Consider the following 22,845-nt stretch of genomic DNA (forward strand, 5'->3'; position numbering starts at 1 on the left):
CTGTTTTTCTAGCTCTTTTTTATTTGAGGGGGGCAGACAGAATCTTACTATGCTGCCTTGGCCCTTGCTATGTAGTTCGGGCGGGTATACAACTCAGGATCCTCCTGTCTCAATCCCTTAGACACAAGGATTACGGATGTATGCCGTCATATCAAGCACTGTCCTCAACGTGTGTGAATTCTAGGCTTCACTAAGCAAGTGCTTGGCTTAGGTCTCAGCTCAGGAACAGCCAATTGTGAGTGTTCATGTTCTTGATTTAAAGTCTACTTAGACTGCCACATGTGTTCCTTACCTTAGTGTAAATTATGCGACAATCTGCCTAGATTTTATGCTTTGGGCTTATCCCTTCTAACACTTGGCACGTGAATTTTTTTTTTTTATATTTATAGGCCCAGTGTTCCATGAAAACTTTTCTCAGAACTTTAGAACAGTTTCTACCTTTTCTGTCCTGTTGATTCATACTCCAAAAATACCCTACATTTAGATGCCTTGCTATCATCTCCATAGAGTAAAGCAACATCTCTGTGACAACTGAAATAACTGGTTATGTAAAAAGTCTTTAATTGGACTCCCCAATGGGCCTGAGGATAAAATTTAAAGAGTATCTTATGAACTTTGATGATTAAAACTATTCCTTTATTTTTTCTAATGTCAAATGGAAATTTATCATCTCCTTTCTTTATAAACAGGGATACTAGCATGAGCTGTGCAGGCAAGCCAGTCAGTTAATGGAATCAAATATTTTCAATCATATTCAGTCATCTTTATATCTCAACATTGTATTTATATTTATCCACTTTATGGTTATAGACATGGCATTAGACTATATAATAAAGGAATATATCTATAACCATATTATATATTATATATGTTTTGAAAATATTTTTCAAGGTATGCTATTATCTAAAATATTTTAGAAAAACATTCTGATACACTGTATTTCAACATAATTAGTTTCCTTTGTAGTTTAAAAGCATCACTCTGAGAAGTGTTAGGTCAAGGATACCAAAATGTTTAGGAAGCTGAGTGACTGCTTTTGAAGCTGTCACAAATGTTCTCATCATACGGTGTATGTAAAGACAGTTCAAACATTCAGATTGCCTTATGTAACTTCCCATTTGAAATCATCAGTTGTTCCCCACTACACTTTGTAGAAACAAAAACATCATATAGTAGCTTGTGGATCCAGAAAGTTTGGGACTTTGTCCTCTCCAGTTTCATAACTCCCTACTTCCCCCTTTTAATTTTGAAAACTCCGCAGTCCTTTCTGCCTCATAGTTTTGTGTATCTGATTCTGAGACATTGTCTTTCTTCACATCCTCTGCGGTCTGCTTTATGTTTATTTTCTTTTTTCTCTTTCTGCCAGTAATCAATGGAAACCCAGTTCCTGACAGGGCATTCATTGATCACTTTGTCCAAACTGACTTTCTTTACCCTTTTCTGTCCAAGTGTGAATCTTCTCATTCACGGATGCCACACCCCTCCCAGTATGGTCATCTTTCTGAGCTTGTTTATTAGTATTTTCTAACTCTGCAAGTACTCTTTGGTATGAAGGCAGTAACTATCTGTCTTATGCATTGCTGTATCTTCAGTGCTGACACATAAAAGAGGCTCAAGCAATTACTGAAAGAATTCTCAGACGTAACCTTAGTCACATTCTATCAAAGTGTTAAAGTAAGTCCAGATAGATGTCAATGTTTCTGATCATTCTATCAAAGTGTTAAAGTAAGTCCAGATAGATGTAAATGTTTCTGATCAACTTAACTGCACACCACATTAAAACTCAAAAATTTAAAGGAATATTAAAAGTAACAGTATGCTACAAGATCAGCTTCACAGTGTCTAGTCTCTATAAAATATTGCCAATTGCAAAGAAGCAGGAGGAGAGTTTCACTGTAGTGGTGAGATAGACATAAGACTGACATGGTCCATGAAATGGATAGATAGGGATGGGGCCAACAAAGCTATTAAATATTCTCTATATGATCAAGAACACAGAAAAAATGAAAACGTGGCCAAAAGAGACGTGAAGGGTGTGCAAGGCATCTTCTGTGGCAAAGGGGAGGTGCAGAGTGGAAACTTGGTTCTCTGCAGGAGAGGAGGCAGACAAGGTTGAGGCAAGGTGTTGTCTCATTTCCAGTAAAGGGGGTTAAAATTGTAGACATCAAAAAATGATACTGCTTCTTTAAGGTATAGAATAGGACTTGGTGGTTTGGGTATAAATACATGGTTATATATACACATACATACAGACAAAGGAAAAACAGGTATGAAGTGTACGTGAATGCTTATGTGTGAACATGCATGTGCATTTTCTAGCTCCATCCAGGGAGAGGACCTGGAGCAATGAGCATGCTGCATATCTAGATCTTTGTTTTTGAAAGCTGTTCTCAAACGAGTTAGGGCTCATTGGAGGAAAGGATGACTGCAAGGCTGGGCAAGGAAAATGGAAGGAGCACCCACTTTTGCTCCAAACTAGGCAAGTACTCAAGAAATGAGTGACTCATACCAAAAGGACCCAGTAACTAGCTCTTAACCCACGAAAATTTAACATAAAAAAATAATAGACTACAGGGGTTGAAGTAATGGTTTGTGTGGTTAAGAGCATGAGTGTTTTTCTAGCTGAATGGGGTTCAATTTCTAGTATTTACGTGGCTGCTAGCAGGGGGTCTGGTGCCCTCTTCTGCCCTCCCAGAGTGCCATATAAAATAATGAGAAGCTAAACAAAGATTATCAACCATTGATTAAAAGGGGATACCCTGAGCCCATAGCAATGTAATTAAATACACTTAAAAACGGAACGTTTTTGAGGAATAAGAGAATTACACAATCTAGAGCTACTCAAGCTCCCAAGTACTGAAGACCTGCAAAGGGAAAAAGAACTGCTTTTCATAGAGAAACCTTGAAGACAACATCTTAGTCAATAATCAAAGTTAACATTACCAGTAACTGATAAGTCAAAATCAAGTCCTGCCTGAGGGAGGAGGCACAACAGGAAAACACTTCATATGGTCAGGTTGTCTAACTGGAATTTATTCAGAGAGAAATAGCAGATAAGGGGGACAGCAAAATGGCTCAGTGGTTAAATGTCCTTGTGGCCAAGACTCCTGAGTTTGATCCCCAAGGCCCACGTGGTGAAAGGAAAGAAAAGTCAGACAAGCCCAAACTGGGTGACCTTGCATAAAATAAATGGCCCACAATCTTAAAATGTGTCAAGGTCATGAAAGCAACTGTGTTACACAGGACAGCTAAGTGCAAAACAAGATTTTCAGTCAGACCCTTTGCTAAAGAAGGTAGTATTGGGGTAATTTTCAATATTTAGATGGCCCTTTCCTTAACTTATTCCAAATGGTAGGAAAATAAGAGCCCTCGGCGCTGTACCTGTGACTTGTCCATCACTGAGATGTGATGTCTCTAGCCTAGGAGGTTACTTAGGATAGCAGCATTTGTCTTCCAAGACCGAGTTGTTGAACTCCAGTTATGTGTAACCTCACTAAACTCAAACCAAGGAGCCAGGACAGGGGACTCTGGACAGCCCCAATAAAAGCCTCAGACTATGACTGTAAGCTCCGAAATAAAGAACTCGATGTCTCTGAGAAGTTGCAGAAGAGGCAGCTTTCTTTTGAAATAAAAACCAGACCTCCCGCCAAAATTAAATGGAATGAAAAGCTACAGTTCCATCTATATTACATTACAAAGTTGAGTTCCCTCCTCAAATCGATGTCACAGAACGCATGCAAGCTATCAGGCAAAGAAACAAACCCCTGAGAGGCCGCCATTGCCTCTGCCTGTGGGAAGTGGCCTTGTGTTGAAGGGTATGAGTCACGAAGTCACTTTCTCTTTGGCTCGCCTTTATTAATGCAGTCATCCGGGCTATATCAGTCTCTGGTGCAGCTGGTGTTACAAGCTTACTCCATCAGGCTTGGCTATTTAAAAAAATTAATTTCCCAGGGATTTGAAACTTCTAGAGTTTTATAGTACAAATGAGGATCTCAAATGCTTGCATTTTGAAAATTTTTAAATAAAAATGGAACTATATATATCGTATATAATACATATATATGATGAGACGTGTTATGGCTGACATGTCAAAACACAAAATTCATTTATATTTCACATGTCTCATGCATATACCCTGAAGGTAATGCTATATAGTATTTTTGGAAAGCTTATGATTTTACTACGACTTGTCAAATGAGGTCAGTGTGGAGCTTTCCTCTGGTAGCAGTGTCTTGGTGCTTAGGAAGTTTGGGAAGACTTTGAGTTTTTTTCTTTTTCTTTTCTGTTTTTTTTTTTTTGTTGTTGTTGTTATTTTTGTTTTGTTTTGTTTTTTTTGAGACCAGGTTTCTCTGTAGCTTTGAAGCCTGTCCTGGAACTAGCTACTAACTCTTGTAGATTAGGCTGGCCTCAAACTCACAGAGATCTGCCTACCTCTGCCTCCTGAGTGCTAGGATTAAAGGTGTGCACCAACACCGCCTGGCTAAATTTGGAATGTTAGGGTATAATGTTTTCCTGGTGGCTATGTACAATGCATAAGGCTAAGTATATACTTTCTGATGGAAAAATAGTCCTCAGTTGTTAAAAATTGTACCAGCCCTCAAGAAACTGAAGTTGCACACTCATATCAATACAGAACAGAATTTAATTGGAAACATTTGCTTTGTTTCCAGAAACTGCAATGACCATACTTGAAGATCTGTAAGTTCTTTGTATGCTTTATTGATTTTATCATCCATAGAGATGTTCTCAATTGTCCTATAAAGAGGACTATAGCATATTCTTTCTAATAAAATTAAACATATTGCTTTGAGAAAGGAATATTAAAGCTTTCAACTTAAATGTTGGAAAAATATTTGCAAAGCCCCAAACCTAGGCTATGCCCTCCCCTCCCAATCTCTCTCTTCAGAGTCTTGCTATGCAGTTCAGGCTGTACTTGAACTTGCTATGCAGTTCAGGCTGTACGTGAACTTGTTATGCAGTTCAGGCGAACTTGAACTTGCAGCAATCATCCTGTCTCGGGCTCTCAAGTGGGATTGCAGGTGCACACCACCAGACCTTGTCCTGGTGTAAACTATTTTGTCTCTCAGTACAGTGCTCTCTGAAGTTCAGTTCTTATGCACTATGAGTCTATCATCAGAAAGATGATCTAGTTATTAGAAATGCCTAGACTTGACTCACTAATTTATGTGTTTTTTCAATCGTTAAAATTAGCGTACCTGTTTATTTTTGAATTGTTTCAAAAGGTGCACTGCAAATGGAGTTTACTTACAACCACACTATGGTACACAACAATTTGACTTTAAAACCACCCATCCTACCCCCCTTTTATACAGCATTTGAATTCTCTTTAATCGATGCAATTTTATTTATCTAATTATGCTCACACTAGAGTCATCAAAGAACCATGGAGAACACAAGCACTGCCTTCACCTTTAAGAACATACAGTCTGTCTGGAATAGTTTAGTTAATAAAAGTTAAAGTAGCAAATTTGGTAGAAATAGAAAAAGATTCATGATCGGGTGGGGATTTGAGCTGATACTTAGTGAAAGCATATGATTTGCACAGAAAAGAGGGGTTTGGGGTGTGGTGTCCCAGGGAGGAACCCAGAATAACCAGGAATTACACAACACATTGTTAGAGCAGTAAGGAGCATTGGTTGAAAGGAACATTGGAAATAATTGGGAGAAATGAGTAAGTTTGAAATCTTTATGTGAGATCAGTTTATGAGACTTATCAGGTAAGAAACGACGATTTCCTTCATACTCCTGGCCTTGGATTTTTTTCCCTCTTACCTCTAGATTATTTTTATAATGGTAAGAGTTGACTCTGTCAAATAATATAACGTACAACAGTCCCTACCATTTTCTTATCCGTACAGGTGGGTTAATTCCTAGGAACCCTGATTTCACACTGAGCAGGAAAGTGAGGCTAGAGGTGGCTGCGTCCTGATGCAAAACTGAAAGACGCAGCCAATATCTGCGACCCGGGGGACAGTGGGTGGCCATCTCGGGTCTGTCACATGCACCAATCATCCAGGAGCCCCAAATGGCTGATTATGGAGCACTCGTGGTTCCCAGTGGTTTCCAGTTGTCCCGTCAACTGATGACCCCACCGCTTCTGTCCATGTATTCTGAGACACCTTCTGTCTTCTATAATTAATCCTCACTTTCTGCTTAAGCTGGACAGCTTCAGTTTCTGTTTGATACCCAAAGAGTTCTAATATGGTGATAATCAGATAGTTCCTGAAACCCTGCTGTCCTCCACTTCTGTGTGTCCTCCCTGCACTCCTTGTTCTACTGTTAGTGTTTGCATATGTCTTGCTTTAGAAATTCACGTGCCACTCCACAGCCCCCACTACTCTTCCATGCTGACTCCCTTGCTTTCATTCCCTATCCTTGAAGTTAATGCTAACAAAGAGAGGAAGGTCATAGTGTCATTATTATATGCCTGGGGCTTACGAACAGATAAGGGGTTTATTAGTCTGAATCTCCTAGAAGATGTGATACAAAGTTTCAAAACAAAAAGTGTTATTCAGGTCCAATAGAGTAGGCTAGGTCTCTCTAGAGACCACCTGAGGGATAAGGTACCTCTTGCTTATATGAGACCTTTAGAAGCTCCAGGCAGCTGTACTCTATCACCTCTTATTAAGGGTCCTACTGATGCCACCTTAGCCACAGCTGATTCCTTCAGATATGCATAAAGCTATCATATAATGAGTTAACTTCTGTACCTGGAAAATCATCAGCCTGGCATCCTCCAAAAAGCCCTCCCCTCCACCACCATCACAGGGTCTGCACTGAAAGAGGGTGGAGAAGTTAGAAATCTTGGGGCCCTTGAAAGACCCCTGAAAGCAGATAACCAGTTAGCTGACAAATGTGTCAATACAGTCAGAATTTTACCCAGCGGGGAAACTAAAAATAATCTGTTACTTCACCCCAGCATGCCCGCCTGGCTGTGTGGTGCAGAACAAATACCCTAGTACAGGCAGTTGCTGGATTTCCATCAACAAAAGATCTGATGGCAGCAAGAAGATTTCAGACATGGAACTATGACGATTGCCTGGGAGATGGTGGCTCAGTGCATAGTTTATTATTATATTTATTATATATTTATTATTATTTACCCTTGCATGAGCGCTCTCTCTCTCTCTCTCTCTCTCTCTCTCTCTCTCTCTCTCTCTCTCTCTCTCTGTCTCTCTCTAGCTATTTATTTATGTCTCTTCAGAGGGCAATTAGGAGTTGGCTTTGACACCTTTGGTAATTATGCTTCCTGGATATTTTTGTTTATTTTGATAGTAGGTCTTTGTTCATATCTTTTGTAACCTCTCACTATGAGACAGATTGTCAAGGTTAAGACCTGTATTTGTTCATTTCTACCTCTAAAACCTAGTAAGTACTGGCAATATGGAAAATCTCAATAAAGTATTTATTAGACAAATAGATGGAAAAATGGACAGATAAAAACATCAACCTCACAAGGAGGGTCCTGGAAACCTTTATCAAAAACCTAATGATTGGTTTGAATCTTAGGGAATCAGTTCTATTTTCCATTAAAGTGAAGAGGTGAGGGGGTGGATGAAGGACAGTCAAAACTTGGAGGTTTTTTCCGAGGGAATCAGAAGTTAATGTGCCCCGTGTGGGCAAGAGAGCGGAAAATAAAGCTGAAGACATGCACAGGGGAACTCTAGTTTCCATTAAAGAGTTTAGGATTCACTGTACAAGGGATGCAGAACTGTGGTATAGTAACGTTTTCAGTGGGAGAGGAAGATGGCTGAGGAGGGCATTTCAGCACCCTCGCTTGTGGTCCTCTTTAGCACCCATCAGAACCTCACACTCTCCCTCAAGACCAGTGTCTGGGGATTCTGAGGAGTGGCAGAAAACGCCAGCTCCAGCAGAGTTTCACAGAGAGGCCAAAACCACTATTTCTCAGAAGGAGGATGTGTGGAGCTTGCGTTCCCCTTAAAGGAGAAAGGAAAGTCCCTGGGACATCTCTCTTCTCCTAACAGCTGGGGGATAAAAAAGAAGAGGCAACAAAGGAGGAGAAAGCAGAAGGCGGCAGAGGAAGAAAACACACAGGAAGGAGCCCATACCTCATTCACAAGCAAAGAAGAATAACTGCCATGGAAAACAGAGCAGGATCTGATTACAGCATCGCCCACCACCGGGAGTCTGAGTTTACAAAGGAGGTGTCTAGGGGATGGGACCTATCCTGGATGTTTGCCCAGATTCTTTGTGAAGATGGATGAACTCTCCCTTCACGATCCGGAACTGAGGAAATGGTGGTGAGAAGGTTCAAACCTTTTGCCCCGAGGAGGCCGTTCTTAACTGTGGCTATTATATTTGAATTAACTGAATAATAATAAAATACTGATGTCTGACTCTTAAACCCAAGAGATCCTAATTTAATTGGCTTTCCTTTAGTGTGCTTTGGGAATTGGTCTGTTTATAGAGTCCTTTGGGTGATATAAACATACATATGGGCAACAACTGCTCTACACCAGGAGCCAGCAAACTTGTTTCATAAAGGAACAGAAGGTCATGATTTGGAGTTTCAGGGGCTATGCGATCCCTGATAACACTTCTGTTCTGTGGCTGGAGTGTGAATGGAGCCACACACAAAATATAAACAAATGAGTATACTTGTGTGCCAATAATACTTTATTTATAAAAACATAGCATGGACTAGATTTGACTCCTAAGCCATGTTTTATTTTCTGTGGCATACCCCAATGTATCCACTGAACAATCCAGACTTTTTAAAGTGTAGAGAAAAAAAGTAAAAAAAAAAACTAAAAATTTTTAAAAATGCATTTGGAATAATGTTCTATTTTATTTTATTTGAGTACAATGGGATATGTTTGTGAGCTCTGTTTCCTAAAATGCTTTTGAGAAAGTAAAATTGATTATTGACAAATTTTATCTATAATCCATCTTATAATAGATATCTACTCATAATGACATAGTGGAGTTAACTTCACATTTAAAATATGCCAAACTAATGGTTTGAACAAAAACCTTGCATCTAAGCCAACCTCAACAAGCTGATGAAGTCTGGGGCATGAACGAAAAAGTAAATTACTAACATTCATTTGACTTTTCTGCATGTAGAGGCCAGGGGTGAATGCCAGACATCTTTCTCTATCGCTCCCCACCTTATTGTTTGAGACAGGGTCCCTCATGGAGCCTAGAGCTCACTGTTTCTATTAACTGTCAGGATAGCAAGTCCCTGAGATCTGCCTGTTCCTGTGCACTAACACATTTGGCTTTTTTCTTTTTACATTAATTTACATCGCCCACCTACACTGTGTGTGTGTGTGTGTGTGTGTGTGTGTGTGTGTGTGTGTGTGTGTGTGTGGTATGTGGTGTGGTATGGTGTGGTGTTATGTGGGTGTGGTGTGTGTATTTATTGTATTTGGGTGTGGCGTGCTATGGTATGTAGTATGGTGTATGTGTGATGTGGTATGTGGTGTGGTGTGCAGTGTGTGTGTATGTGTGTGTGTGTGTGTGTGTGTGTACTACAGTACACCTGTAGAGGGCAGAAGCAGTCAGTTCTCTCTTTTACTAAGTGGGCTCTGGAGATTGAAGTTAGATTGTCCAGTTTGGTAATGAGCAAGCGGCTTCACCATTGAGCCATCTTGCAGGCCCCCAAACTTGAGTTTTTGCGAGAGTGCTGGAGATCCAAACTTAAGTTTCCACGCTTGCACAGAAGGTACTTCACCCACTGAGCCATCTACTTAGGCCTCAAGTGGGACTCTTGTGCTTTGAAGAAAAAAAATTTAGTAAGATATAAAGATGAAATTTTTTTCAATGGTGAATGAAAAAAAACAGAATAGACTTATAAAACAGTCACTTAGTCTTAGATACTGAATGGGATAGAAAATGTTAGGACCCAGAATGAGAAAAGCGTCCTAATTGGATCAGGGGAGGTGACTAGAGAGTGGAAGTCTCAAGGGCTCGCCCATTCCCTTGGGACACCCCCCCCCATGAAGGTAGAGATACTTTAGAAAGATAGGTATCACCAGGATTATTACACCTACTCCTATTCTTTCTGATATTACCCATTTCTATAGAAAATCAAATAAATGTCTGTAACTTAGTCAAGCTGGATGAGCTACAGACGGTGTCACCCTCACCTTTATCCTGTCGATGTTGGCTTCCATCTTCAGCTGCTCCACCAGTTTCCTGGCTTGTGCTATGCTAGCGGTGTTGTTACTGGCCATTGGAGAGCTGGATAGGGTTTTCAGACACTCTAGAAAGCAAAGAGGAAGACTGCATCAGAGAGTTCACAAACTGCGGAACATACAGTTCTTCACAGCAGGCAGATCTCAGAACGTGACAGTAACCAGGTCCAGTTCCCTGGTCATCTGTATCCCAGTCAGCATTATGTATAACTAACAGGACTTGATTTCCCTGTCCCAAAGAGGAATGTTCACCAAGTCAGGCAGAGTAAAATACACTAGTGTGTGTGTGTGTGTGTGTGTGTGTGTGTGTGTGTGTGTGTGAGAGAGAGAGAGAGAGAGAGAGAGAGAGAGAGAGAGAGAGAGAGAGAGGTTGGATAAACTATCCTTACAGAATGAGAAAGAAGCTGAGCTGAGGGGTGGGAGAAAATTCAACAGTCCTTCAGTCTCAACACTATTTCCAATATTCTGATAGAATCAAGCTCCACTCCTCTGTTTAGATTGGTTACCACAGGGACACTATACTGGGACAGCAGGGGTGGTGGTGGATGGGGAGAGTGTAACTTTTCAATGCCACTTAATTGCACACTGTGAAGAGCCAACCCTCCACACTTGGAACTGTGGCTGAGTTCACAGTTGTTTTTCTCACAATCCTTCAGGAATAAATCCACATTGTCAAGGGGAGACAGAACCATGTCTAAATTAATAATGTCTAAAGGACATTAATTAGTTTAATAGCATTTTTCTAAACTAAACACAAAACACTTCTTCTGGGTCATTGAAACTGTGCCCTTGTGCTTTGAAAATTACATTCTCTCCCTGTTGTAGATCATGGGACAGCATCTCTGTTAGAACTTTCAGGGCCCCTCATGTGTCGGGTCCCCACAACCTTTCCAAACTTATCCTAATTTTATTTCTACTCTAACTCTTGATCTAGCATATCATCTTCCATTATTATTATTGTTTCTTTTTAAAAAGTATTCTGCTTTGTGTTTGGTGTCCTCCCCCAGATTTGATGGGATCTTGCTCTTATCAAGGTTCCACGCTCTTATTTAAAGCTGCCCCTGGAAGTTACTGACATTTGGTGGGGTAGCAATGACCTAGAGCTTTAGTTTAACTAGAGTGCCAGACCCAGGAAATGAAGCATGATACACCCCATTGATTGACACTGATAGTCTTGTTCTTGATCTATTATACTATAAGTTGTAACCCTGGCTCTCTTTGGGAAACTTTATTACGTAGGGATAAAGTGGAATCGGATTCTTCATCTCAAAAAAAAAAAAACAAGGGCACAAAGAAAACCCAAGGCATGAAGAGTAAACCACAATAAGTCATAGACAAATTTACCTAACACTAAAATAAAATTCTGCTTTGTTGTTGTTATTTTAATTACCAAAAAAGCAAAAGATATAAATGATCTTTTTAGTATTAAGAAAAAATGATATGAGATTCCCCTCTGAATGCTGTGACTATCATTGGTTAATAAAGGAACTGCTTTGAGCCTATAGCAGAGCTATAGGGAAACAGAGCTAGGCAGAGAAAACTAAACTGAATGCTAGAAGAAAAAAGGACAGAGTCAGAGAGAAGCCATGGAGCCTTCACGGGAGACAGAAGTGCTGAAACTATGCTGGTAGGCCATGACCTTGTGGTGATACACAGATTAAAGGAGATGGGTTAAATTAAGATGTAAGAGTTAGCAAATAAGAAACTAGAGCTAATGGGCCGAACAGTGAACTATATTTAAATAATATAGTTTCTGTGTGGTTATTTTGGGATTTTTGGGCAGCTGGGAGATAAACAAGTGGCCTCCTTACAACAACTTGGCACCCAATGTGGCCAACTAAAATTCACATAAAACCTGAGAGGGCTTGGATAGGAATTCTAGACACTAAAAAACAAAGTTTAGCCACATTTTGTTCCGAATGGGCTTTGTTTGCTGATGGGTTGCCACAGCTCTCATAAGAGAGGTCTTCCTGATTCCGTGATAGCAGAATAAAAGTCACATCATTTTGAAATGCTGGGTTTCTGAGCCATGCTGCCAGTGCGACCTCCAGCTCTTTCAGAAGGCTGAGCATTTAAATGGGTTTTGTTAGAAGAGTGTTAAAACTTGCTTAATGACAACATAGACCCTCTGTGTGCCTGAAAATGGGGCAATGTGCACTGCTTGCAGAGGCAGTGAATGGAATTCCACCATATTGGATTATGCGGAGCAAGCAGCAAGTACTGTCAATGCCACAACTTAGATTCTTAAATGTTTACCATTTTAAAAAGTGCTTCTGGTCAGAAAATATTACAGATATGCAATAAAGACAAATCCAGATTTAAAAAGATCTCTAAGTGTGTCACAGTGTTGAATAATTGTATGTAGGCTTGGCAGAGAGAAGGGAAAGAGTATAGAGAGTTGAAAAGGAAGTAAATTGTTTTTAAAAATAGTTTTTAATGAGACAGAGTACAGTCATAGATTAAAAGGAGTAAAGGAAAAAAACCACATAAAGATGGAAAATTCACAGAGTCTGGATTATGTATATTAATGTGTTTTCTTTGAATTTTTTGACTGTGAAAGAGCTAAGTAACCAACATATACATTTTAAAGGTATCTCGATTTCAGAATTTGCAAAAGAGGTTCTTCTTTTGTTTCCATAGAAGATGAGAACTTATGGATTGCTTCCAGACTAATATGGTTTGATGCAACAAGACCCCTAGAAAGGTTGCTATAAAAATTACTTTGCCCAACTGCTGACTTAAATGAAACTAGCACACAGGATACACCATGAAAGACCTATTAACAGTGCTCCTAATCAGCAGGAAGTAGTCTGGAGAACTATGTCCATATTCCCAAATATTGTTTATAAATGTTTGTTTACATTTAAAGGGGGATATGCTAGAGATTTGCATTGGTATGGATCTTGGTTTATTGATGAAAATTAAAGGTCAATTTTGTTATAGTGTGTGTGTGTATATATATATATATATGTCTGCTCTTGGTGAAGGTATTGTGATTGTGCAGCTCATTTAAAAATGTAATGTATAATTAAGAAATATAGGTTAATAGAGACTAATCTATAGTAGTCAAGCCTGTAGTCATGTTAATTAGATTTTCTAGATGTTAGAGATGTATTTCAGATGAATAAGGACTCTTCAAACCTTTCAAAGACTATAGATTATGGCATTTAAAGTGTTTTTAAAACTTTTCATGACCATGAGACACTTCTGCTCCTGGCAGCACTAATCTACTTCAAGAGGAAGATGGGCATCAAAGAGACTCCGAGTGCAGTTTGTTAGCCATTTAGGCAAGAAACTGCTCGTGCCTGGACTGCTTTATGATATGCTGTGTAAAATGAACATGCAGGACCCACAGAGAAATGACTGCTGAACTTGCCTTCGGGGTTCCTGCTTCATGAAAGAGTCTGCTAGACATTCTGCAGGACACAGAAAAAAGTGACTGACAATATAGGTGGAACTGTTTTTGAAATTTCCTGCTTCATGGAAAAGTCCACTGGATACTATGGGCCTATAGGTGAGGATGGGTGCTCCAATAGTGCAGAAGAACTTTGGGTGACTGTCCAGTCAGTGAGATGTCTCTGCCAATTGTAGAGTTTTGGCAGTTGCTTACAATGTACTTCTTGTTAACTTAGGTAATATTATATCCTTCTGGAGTCTTTGATGGAGTTGAAGAATTTATAGTTATAGTTTTCCTTAGTTATGATAAATAATAAAGTAGATATAAATATTGTGACTATAATTCTTGCTTGATAAATGCTTTGTTATATGTAATTTTACTATATTAAAATAAAAACTGTCCTTTTTATTTAAACAGAAAAGGGGAGGTGATGTGGGATTCCCCTCTATATGCTGTGAATATTATTGTTTAATAGAGGAACTGCTTTGGGCCTGTAGCAGAACTATAATAGCGGAACAAAACTAGGTGGGAAAAACTAAAGTGAATGCTGGAAGAAAGAAGGGTGGAGTCAGAGAGAAGCCATGGAGCCTCTGCCAGAGACAGAGGTGCTAAAACGTTGCTGGTAGGTCATGACCTTGTGGTGATGCACAGATTAATGGAGATGGGTTAATTTAAGATGTAAGAGTTAGCAAATAAGAAACTAGAGCTAATGGGCCAAGCAGTGATTTAAATAATATAGTTTCTGTGTGATTATTTCGGGAGTCTTGGACAACTGGGAACAAACAAGCAGCCTCCTTACAACAGAAAAAAGTCTATAAATTATCTTTTTAGTAATTTTTTCATATATAATTCTTCAAGATAAAAGAAGACATTATGTATAATTCTCTCTTGAGTCCCTTCTGAGACAATTAGAGTAGTGTGAATGCTGCAAAACAAGCCTCCCAATATTTTCAGTGTAAGGCAATTAACTGTTCCCTCAACTTTGTTTCAAAGGATTTGGAGATAATAAAATGAGGGAGGAATTGAAGCAATGTTTGAAGCAACAAGGAACTCCAAACTGTGCCTTCAGATACTTAAAGATAAAGAAAGGGAGAAATTCTCGTAAAAAAGAAGAAGGAGGAGAAGAAGGAAAGAAGAAAGAAAGAAAGAAAGAAAGAAAGAAAGAAAGAAAGAAAGAAAGAAAGAAAGAAAGAAAGAAAAGAGGCTTGAAGGATGGTTCAAATCGTAAACGAACTTACTGCCAAGTCTGACGACTTTAATCCCTTGAAGGTCCACATGGTGGAAGAAAAGAAATGATACCAGCCAGGTTTCCTTAGATCTCCATATGTGCACCCTAGTGCATGCACACACACACACACACACACACACACACACACACACACACCAAATAAATTTAAAGGCAATCATTTAATCAGCATCATTAAGAACTAGTCATTGCATAGGGATAATGTGTTTCCAAAACCCAATAAATATTTAAAAATCTAGCAAAACTTGACAAAGCCAAGATGGAGTATTTAATATTCCAGTCAACCTGAGATAGAAACGGCCATGGTCTCTAAGTCCCTGGACAATGATTTGTGAAGCTAATGTTTCTGCCGAACTAGAATTCATCCATCCAATTAGAATGCAGATAATCATAGAGTGACTGGACCTGCCTGGACCTGAAAGGGATTTAGAAGCTGTGGCCAACTATTCTTCTGTCTTGAATTGAAACTAAATAATATATTAAAGCAAAGCACAGACCATAATTTGCCTCCCAGCACTCTTTCCTCTATTAATTAGTAATGGCACTTTACCTTTTTATTCCTTTCCTTGAGTGTATATGTGTGTGTTACCTGTTTGTGTATGCTCATAAGTCATATGTGTATGGGCATGTGAGTGTGTAGGCCAGAGGTCAATGTCAAATGCTCTTAACCTAATTTTTTGAGACAGATTCTCTCACTGAATACAGAGTTCACTGATTTTTCTAGGCTGGCTAGCCAGTTAGCACCATAGGTTCTCCTGGTTTTACCTTCCCAATCCTAGGATTACAGATATAGGCCCCTGTGCTCAGTGTTTTTAACGTAGGTTCTTGGAATAGAAACTTGGGACTTCATACTTCCTTGGAAAGCACTTTACCAACTTAGCTATTTCCCAAGTCAGCATTCTTTTCTGTTTCATAGAGATTACAGGAACCCTGAAGCATAGCTGAGTATTATCTATGGAATGATCTGTTTTCCAGCCTCCCTTGCAGCTAGAAATAATTATCTAAGTTTTGGTCAAGGAGTGATATCCTTGATGGAAGGACTTAGCCCTCATTGTCATTTTCCCTCCTGTTTTTGGCCACCTTGAACATTTCAGGATGAGTAAGAAAAATATGCATTTTTTGTTTTTAAGTTTTAGTGTCATAGCCTTTCTTTTTTAATAAAAATTCATTTAAAATTATGTGTCTGTTTGTGTGTATATGTGAACGTGTATGCTTGTACAGGTAGAGATGAGAAGAGTATGATTCTCTCTAATTGTAGTAGCTACGACATCTGCATCATTTGGCAGCCATCATGTAGTATGGGATACATATAATTACATTCTTGAATTTTGATATCTCTCCTTTCCCTTTCTCCTTTTCCCTCCTCATTTTAATAATCTACCTTAAGGCAATTTTGAATATCTTTAGTCCACACCCTCTACTTGACCCACTAGCAATGATCAAAGAAGGCATTCGGAAGTGTGTGAGTACTTCTAGTTGTGACAATATCGTATGTGGTATGTAATGTGCTGATGCAGACACTCTGTTCTTTGCAGCATACCCATAACAATGAGGTAGTTGTTCCAAATGCCCCTGGTGCCCTGCTGGAAAAACACTCAAAAAACAGCCATTGAGTCATACACAACAAAGCTGCTCCAAGAACACACATCATGCAGAAAGCATCCTGCCTACTTGTAGAACCTGATATTTTATGATTCCCATGGCCCTCATAGTGATGGATGAGTGCTAAGAGATCATGATTCTCATTAGCATCTCTGTACATTTGATCTGTGCTTCCTGCTTATTTAAAATAGAACATAGTCTCTTTGTGTAGTGTCCTGATAGACTAAGATTATGCTGAGCTAAGTTTGCCCATAAGAAAACAAAGAAACAACAATAGAACCCCCCAAACCCCACAAATATCTCTAAAACAGTCACGGGGATTATATGTGAGGGACTGGTAGAAGTCTGCAGGAATGTCACATCCCACCTGAATTCCAAATGCAAGAAGCACACACAAAGCATTATTGTATTCCATTTATGAGTCCCCACCTACTCCAAGGACCAGAAAAACTATATGGGGGTGATAACATTTCTCTTTTCTCAAAACACATTCAGCACTTTCCTTTTCTTCAGGAGGAATATTTTGGTTAAAGAACCGTACATTTTCCTGTCACTTGGGCTTTGTTAAAAAAAAAAATACAGCCCTTGAATTCATGGCATAAAGATAAATACGTGTTTTGAAATTGGGATCTTTGCCTTGGAGAGTGTAGGTTAATTGTAGAGTATTTTATTCTTTTCTTTTTATCCTTTAATAGATTATATTTAAGCATTCAGATAAACTTCCTAAGAACTTTTATTTTAATTACAACTGTGCATTTCTCTGTACCATGTTTTTATGTTTGCAGTAGGTGGGGAAGGTTGATTAGTTTGTTTTATATTAAACTGGTAATAAGCAATTTATAGATCTAAAATACCAATTATAGGGTATAGTCTCCCAACCTCTTGGCGATGTGGGAGTCCCCTCTGTATGCTGTGAATACCATTGGCTAATAAAGAAACTGTCTTAGGCCTGTGCAGGGCAGAATATAGGTAGGCGGGGAAAAACTAAACTGACTGCTGGGAAAAAAAGAAGCCATGTATTCTCACCCGAGACAGATGCTGAAACTTTACTCAGTAAGCCACAGCCTCATGGCAATACACAGATTAATAGAAATGTGTTAAATTAAGATGTAAGAGTTAGTCAATAAGAAGCTAGAGCTAATGGGCCAAACAATGATTTAATTGATACAGTTTCTGTGTGGTTATTTCAGGGCTGAGCAGCCAGGAACAAATGAGCAGTCTCTCACAACTTGGTAATGTCACTGTTATTTTCATTTGTTGGCTAGCAATATTATTGGTGTTTGGTGGTTTAGTTCATTTTAAACTGGAAGACCAATTGTTAAATGTGCCAATTAAAAAGTTTTCAGAGATTCTACAGTGATTCATTCACATATATATCTGTTCTAAGGAATCACACCATAATCATCCAAGTTAAGTTTGGGCACTTTGGCCACTATTCAAATTTATTGCAAGTACACTGACATCAAACTGACATTATATATTATATACAATACATATCATAAAGGAAATTCTACATTATATATTATATATACCATCAAATTGATTGCTACATATATATATATATATATACACACACATACATACATACATACCGATGAGATTAGCATATATACTAACACTTGAAACAGAACGTGTAAGATGGGAGGAACATGAGTCAAATAATCCCACACTAGCTCTTAATAGGGTATACTAAGGTTTTCTTTGTTAAAAGGGAAACTCACAGATCACAATGAGGAAACAGGAATGGAGCCCAACATCCAGGTGTGGCGATCAGGAAGAGGCCCAACTGGAGGAGGCCAAGCGGGCGCTCCTGTGGGATTTTGGTACCTTGCCTTGCAAATGCCATTCCCCATCACCTCCCTGTTTTGTTTAAATAAGAGAGTTCCAAACCCAATACAAAACTATATATAATAAGAACAGATATCAAGTACAAAAATTAGTATTACAACCAGTATAAACAATATTAAGCAAGAAACAAATGCTAAATGTTTCAATAATTATTCTATCCTAAGCAGTTTAAGTCTTGTATTAGAGGCTTGGCTAGATCATAAGAGAAAGGTAACTAAGACTATGTAATCTTCAACCCCATTGAAGGCCTGAGAAGGGAGATAATAAAACTTGAGTAGGCAGGAAGTGCAATCAAGCAGCTTCCAAAATATTCAGTAGATGACAGAGACAACTGGCTACATGGACAATCACCCATATTATTTAAAGCACTGCTTGGCCCATTAGCCCTAGCTTCTTATTGGCTAACTCTTACTTCTTAATTTAACCCATTTCTATTAATCTGTGCATCACCATGAGGCTGTGGCTTACAAGGTAAATTTCCAGTGTCTGTGTCTGGTGGAGCTACATGGCTTCTACTTGACTTCTTTCTCCCAGCATTTAGTTTATTTTTCCATGCCTAGCTCTGTTCTACTCTATCATGGGCTCAAAACAGCTTCTTTATTAACCAATGGTAGTCCCAGCATGCAGAGGGGAATCCCACATCACACAAGTATCCACTCTGTTAATCACTTATTATTATTATTATTATTGTGAGTAAGCTCACACTAATCTATATTTATTTTCCCATTTAATTTCCTTTTTTAAGGGTACAATAAGGTTTTCTTTATTAAAAGGGAAACTCACAGATCACAATGAGGAAACAGGAACGCAACCCAGCATCTGGATGTGCAAGCTGGAGGAGGCTGCATAGGTGCTCCTACGAGCTTTTTGGTACCAAAGTCACACCCAACCTGGTCCAGCCTCTCAAAGGCCATTGGCTAAAGGAGGTTACTCATTAAATACTAGATTATATACACTTACAATTTTACCATCAGGACACTAGTGAACTTAATGCCAGTGGCTGTAGTATAAATCAAATAATGATAAAACATGAATTTGCCAGTCTCATGGTAGATTTTGGTCTTGTATCTCTTCCTGTTAACAGTTGGCCACTTGGACTTGGAAACAACAAAATAACACATTGATCTCTGCCAATTAGCACACATCATTTCCTTTGGTTTCCCGGCAACAAGGGACAGTTTAAATCAATACAAGATGTATCGTGAGTTACTGCTTCTCCCTTAACACTGCCATGCCCTGGGTATCTGGGTTAGAATCCACATTACTTTGCTTATCCAGTTCCAGTCATACTTCAACAACTGGGTGGTCCCAGAGATCTTCTTGGTGTCGCAGTGTCTTGGTTTCCTTGCCTTTGATCGCTTTTGAGCAGCACTGTGAAAGTTTGAGGAAGAGAAAGAAAACAGATTGGGCAGTGTATGTATGCAGTGTGTGTGTGTGTGTGTGTGTGTGTATCCACACCAACAGCAAGGAGAAGTTTGCATGATTTGGGGCTTCAAGAGTCACTGCCTTGTGTGTAGGAGACAGGGAAGGCAAGGGATGAGAGACAGAGCAGAGAGGGTCAGGAGGAAGGGTATGGAGGCTCCCAAGAGCAGTCCCCAACCCCGAATCCTCTCTCCTGGCTCTTGTCTTTCACTAAGGGACAAGGAGTTTGTGTGACTACATTTTACTTGTACACCAAAAGTTTGCCAAGTGTCACAGTTGGGCCAGGTTCACTCAAGCATTATTCTCTTTAACCCACAGCAGGGAAGTGCAAGCACCATCTCCCTCCTCCTAGGAAGTCAGTTTCCTAGGAGCCTTGGATTGTGTGCACTTTCCAGTTCACAGCTTCAGAAGCATTGGCCTGCTCCTAATCTGGGTCTATGGTACCTGTTCAGTCATTTTCACACACATAAAAGCATTTCTTATGCTCTGTGAGTCTCTGTAGCTAATGTGAATGAAATCAACAACCAGACTTGCTATTGGGCCAAATGGGAAGAACACTGGCCCAGAAATGACTTCAGATCCAAGCTCTGTTTCCACAAGATTTCCCTGGGGAGTGAATGTGGCTTAAGGAAGAAAAGAAGGCAGGCATAATGTCTGTATTCTCCATGGTTGCCTTTCACTCTGCAGGGGGGCTGCTTCCATTGTGTGGGTGGAGAGAAAGACAGAGCTTCCCTGAAAATTGCCTTTGCCAGAAAAGACAGCTCTCTGCTTCCCAGTAAATTGCTGTTTTTTGAAAATATTAACCTCTACAAGATAGAGCCTTCCTAATGGACACAGGCTAGGTGATTGTCATGGCCTTCACAAAAAACAGGCCTTGATAAAAATATTTCCTTCAAAGTCACAAATTTTGTAAAAAGAAACAGAAGGGAATAGGCTGTATTGTCACTCAAACATGACATATCAGTTTTACGTTTTCATGTGCGCCTTGCATAAGGCAATGGCTTGTTTAGGTAAATGGGAGCTGGCATTATTAGATACTAGGTAAGCTTTGTTCCCACCAAGAAAAGATTAGTATTCCATATGATATATGCTGTTTTTGTTTGTTTTTATTTTAATAAATTATACATATGGAAGCCTAGACCATGAACCACAGGATCCTGAGGACAGAGAAATACAAACTAGTTTCTATGAAAATGACTGTTAACCTACCATGCCTAATCCTCTTTAACAGCAGGCAGTGGGAGTTCTGACTTTCAGCAGCCTTCTGCTTCCTTTAGGAGATTATCTATTGGCTAATTAATTTCTTTATAAGAAGCCATTGCCTCATTCTTAAACCTTTAGTAGATCCCAAACCTAAAAAAAAAAAAAAAAATGGTTCCTGGAGTTCCGTAGACTTCCGTGGCTGAGCTGCCTTGTTGAGGCTCCAGTGTTCCCACTGGCTTACTAAATGAGACAAGCCAGCAGGTCTTCAGAGATGCTGAGCTCTCCAAATGTGCACTGGGCCTGTCCACTCAAATTTGCTTTCATTGCTGTATTGTTTGGGTGTTCCCTTGATGCAAGTGACAAATGGCACAAAACTGAAAGAGCAGGCATCAGGAGACAGGAACACTGGATTCTAGAGCTATGCTAGGGTGGAAGTGCAAAAATGCCAGTCTTCCTCGGCTTCTCTCGTCTACCAAGAAAGTGAACATTTCACAGGTGGGCCGACACCATTGTAAAATATGGAGCACTGTGCAAAGAACAGAGAACAGTGACTGTCTGTGGAATAACCACTGAGCATGGTGACCTAAAAATACTACACACATCTACATTCCATACAGCAGAGAACACAGACAAAGAATCAAGGAATAAGAAAGGCAAAGAAGAAAAATCTATGAACTCTATTAATAAAGAACTTAAATAATAAATGAGAACTTAAATAACAAAGAGTGGGGTGGGCATCTGTTTTGGAGGAGGGGGTAAGGAAATCCTCACAGATACCATTGAAATTTCTAATTAATATGGACAACCTGTCCGATCAAAAAGATGGATCAATTGAAAGTCAAGTATTGAGTACCTGTTAAGGGTGGCATCCAGAAGCAACAATCACATGGTCTATAAGTTTCTACAGGAACCAGAGGGTAAGCGATTTTAGAACAAGCTGTGAGCTTCCTCAATGATGATTCTAGGATGACAGCCTCTATCTCACAGTTCGCTTTTTCAGGACAAACCCATGTCCACAAATGCAGCTGTTATGGTTTCTTTCTTTACTACTTACTTTCTTTCTTTGGGGATGGAGAAGGTTTGAGACAGGGTTTCTTTGTATAGCCCCAGCTGTACTGAAACTCACTCAGTAGACCAGGCTGGTCTTGAACTCAGTGATCCACCTGCCTCTGCCAGTGCTGGGAGTAAAGGCATGTGCCACTACCACTTGGCCTGGAAAGGTTTCTTGTACCAGTGAATAAATTGGCAAGCCTAGCAGCCAGGCCTATTTCCTGTATGCAAAAGACTGACAGCACCCCCAGAAAGTATTTCTAGCCAGAGAAATGCTGCCTACCCTGGGCCCACATCACCATCTCTGATCTTCAGGCAAATCCTCCATTCTCCCAATACGTTTGTGCCTATAGCACCCATGGTGATTTTGTTGTGTGTCTTTTCTGTAACCTTCTAAGCTCCTTCGGCCCACAGCAGTCCAGAAACCTGCAGTATAATCCTGCAGAAACCTCCAGGATAATCCAAACGGTTTCTTTTTTTTTCTTTTGTTATTGCTTGCTGACGGGCACTATTAAAGATCATTATTTTGCTCAGACATTTATACAGTAGATATTCATTAGACCTGCTACAGAACCGCCACAATAGCTGTGGTATCTAGCTTCATTATATAGTTTGCTCCGGTTTCCCCCCAAGGGCCCTTGCACGTGCTGCCTCCCCTGCCTGCAACGCTACATTTGTTGTCAGGTAGTACAGCCCACGAACTTTTCTGACTCAGGCCCAGGCTCAAATATCAAGTTTCCTGATCATGCCTCTGGAAAGGCCTCCATTCAGCTCCTGCCACTCCCTGGCACACCACTCTGGTGCTTTTATTTGGTGTACTATAATCCCTTTGTACAGTATTTAATTAACTTAGTTATCAACCATTTCTTTCTTTCCTTAATGTAAACTAAGAACAG

General features: G+C 39.6%; 1 protein-coding gene across 2 annotated transcripts in view; it reads right to left on the reverse strand.

Annotated features, from left to right (window-relative positions):
* The window catches only part of Gng2 (G protein subunit gamma 2), a 100,926-nt gene that overhangs the window by 5,386 nt on the left and 72,695 nt on the right, over window positions 1-22,845 (reverse strand). For both annotated transcript variants that reach the window (XM_005367604.3, XM_026789546.1), the window contains one exon: window positions 10,134-10,249. In XM_005367604.3, coding sequence (XP_005367661.1) covers window positions 10,134-10,220 — 87 coding nt within the window. In that variant the 5' untranslated portion in view covers window positions 10,221-10,249. The remainder of the gene's footprint in view (window positions 1-10,133; window positions 10,250-22,845) is intronic.

Source organism: Microtus ochrogaster, unplaced genomic scaffold (assembly GCF_000317375.1).
Source record: "Microtus ochrogaster isolate Prairie Vole_2 unplaced genomic scaffold, MicOch1.0 UNK21, whole genome shotgun sequence".
NCBI lineage: Eukaryota > Metazoa > Chordata > Mammalia > Rodentia > Cricetidae > Microtus > Microtus ochrogaster.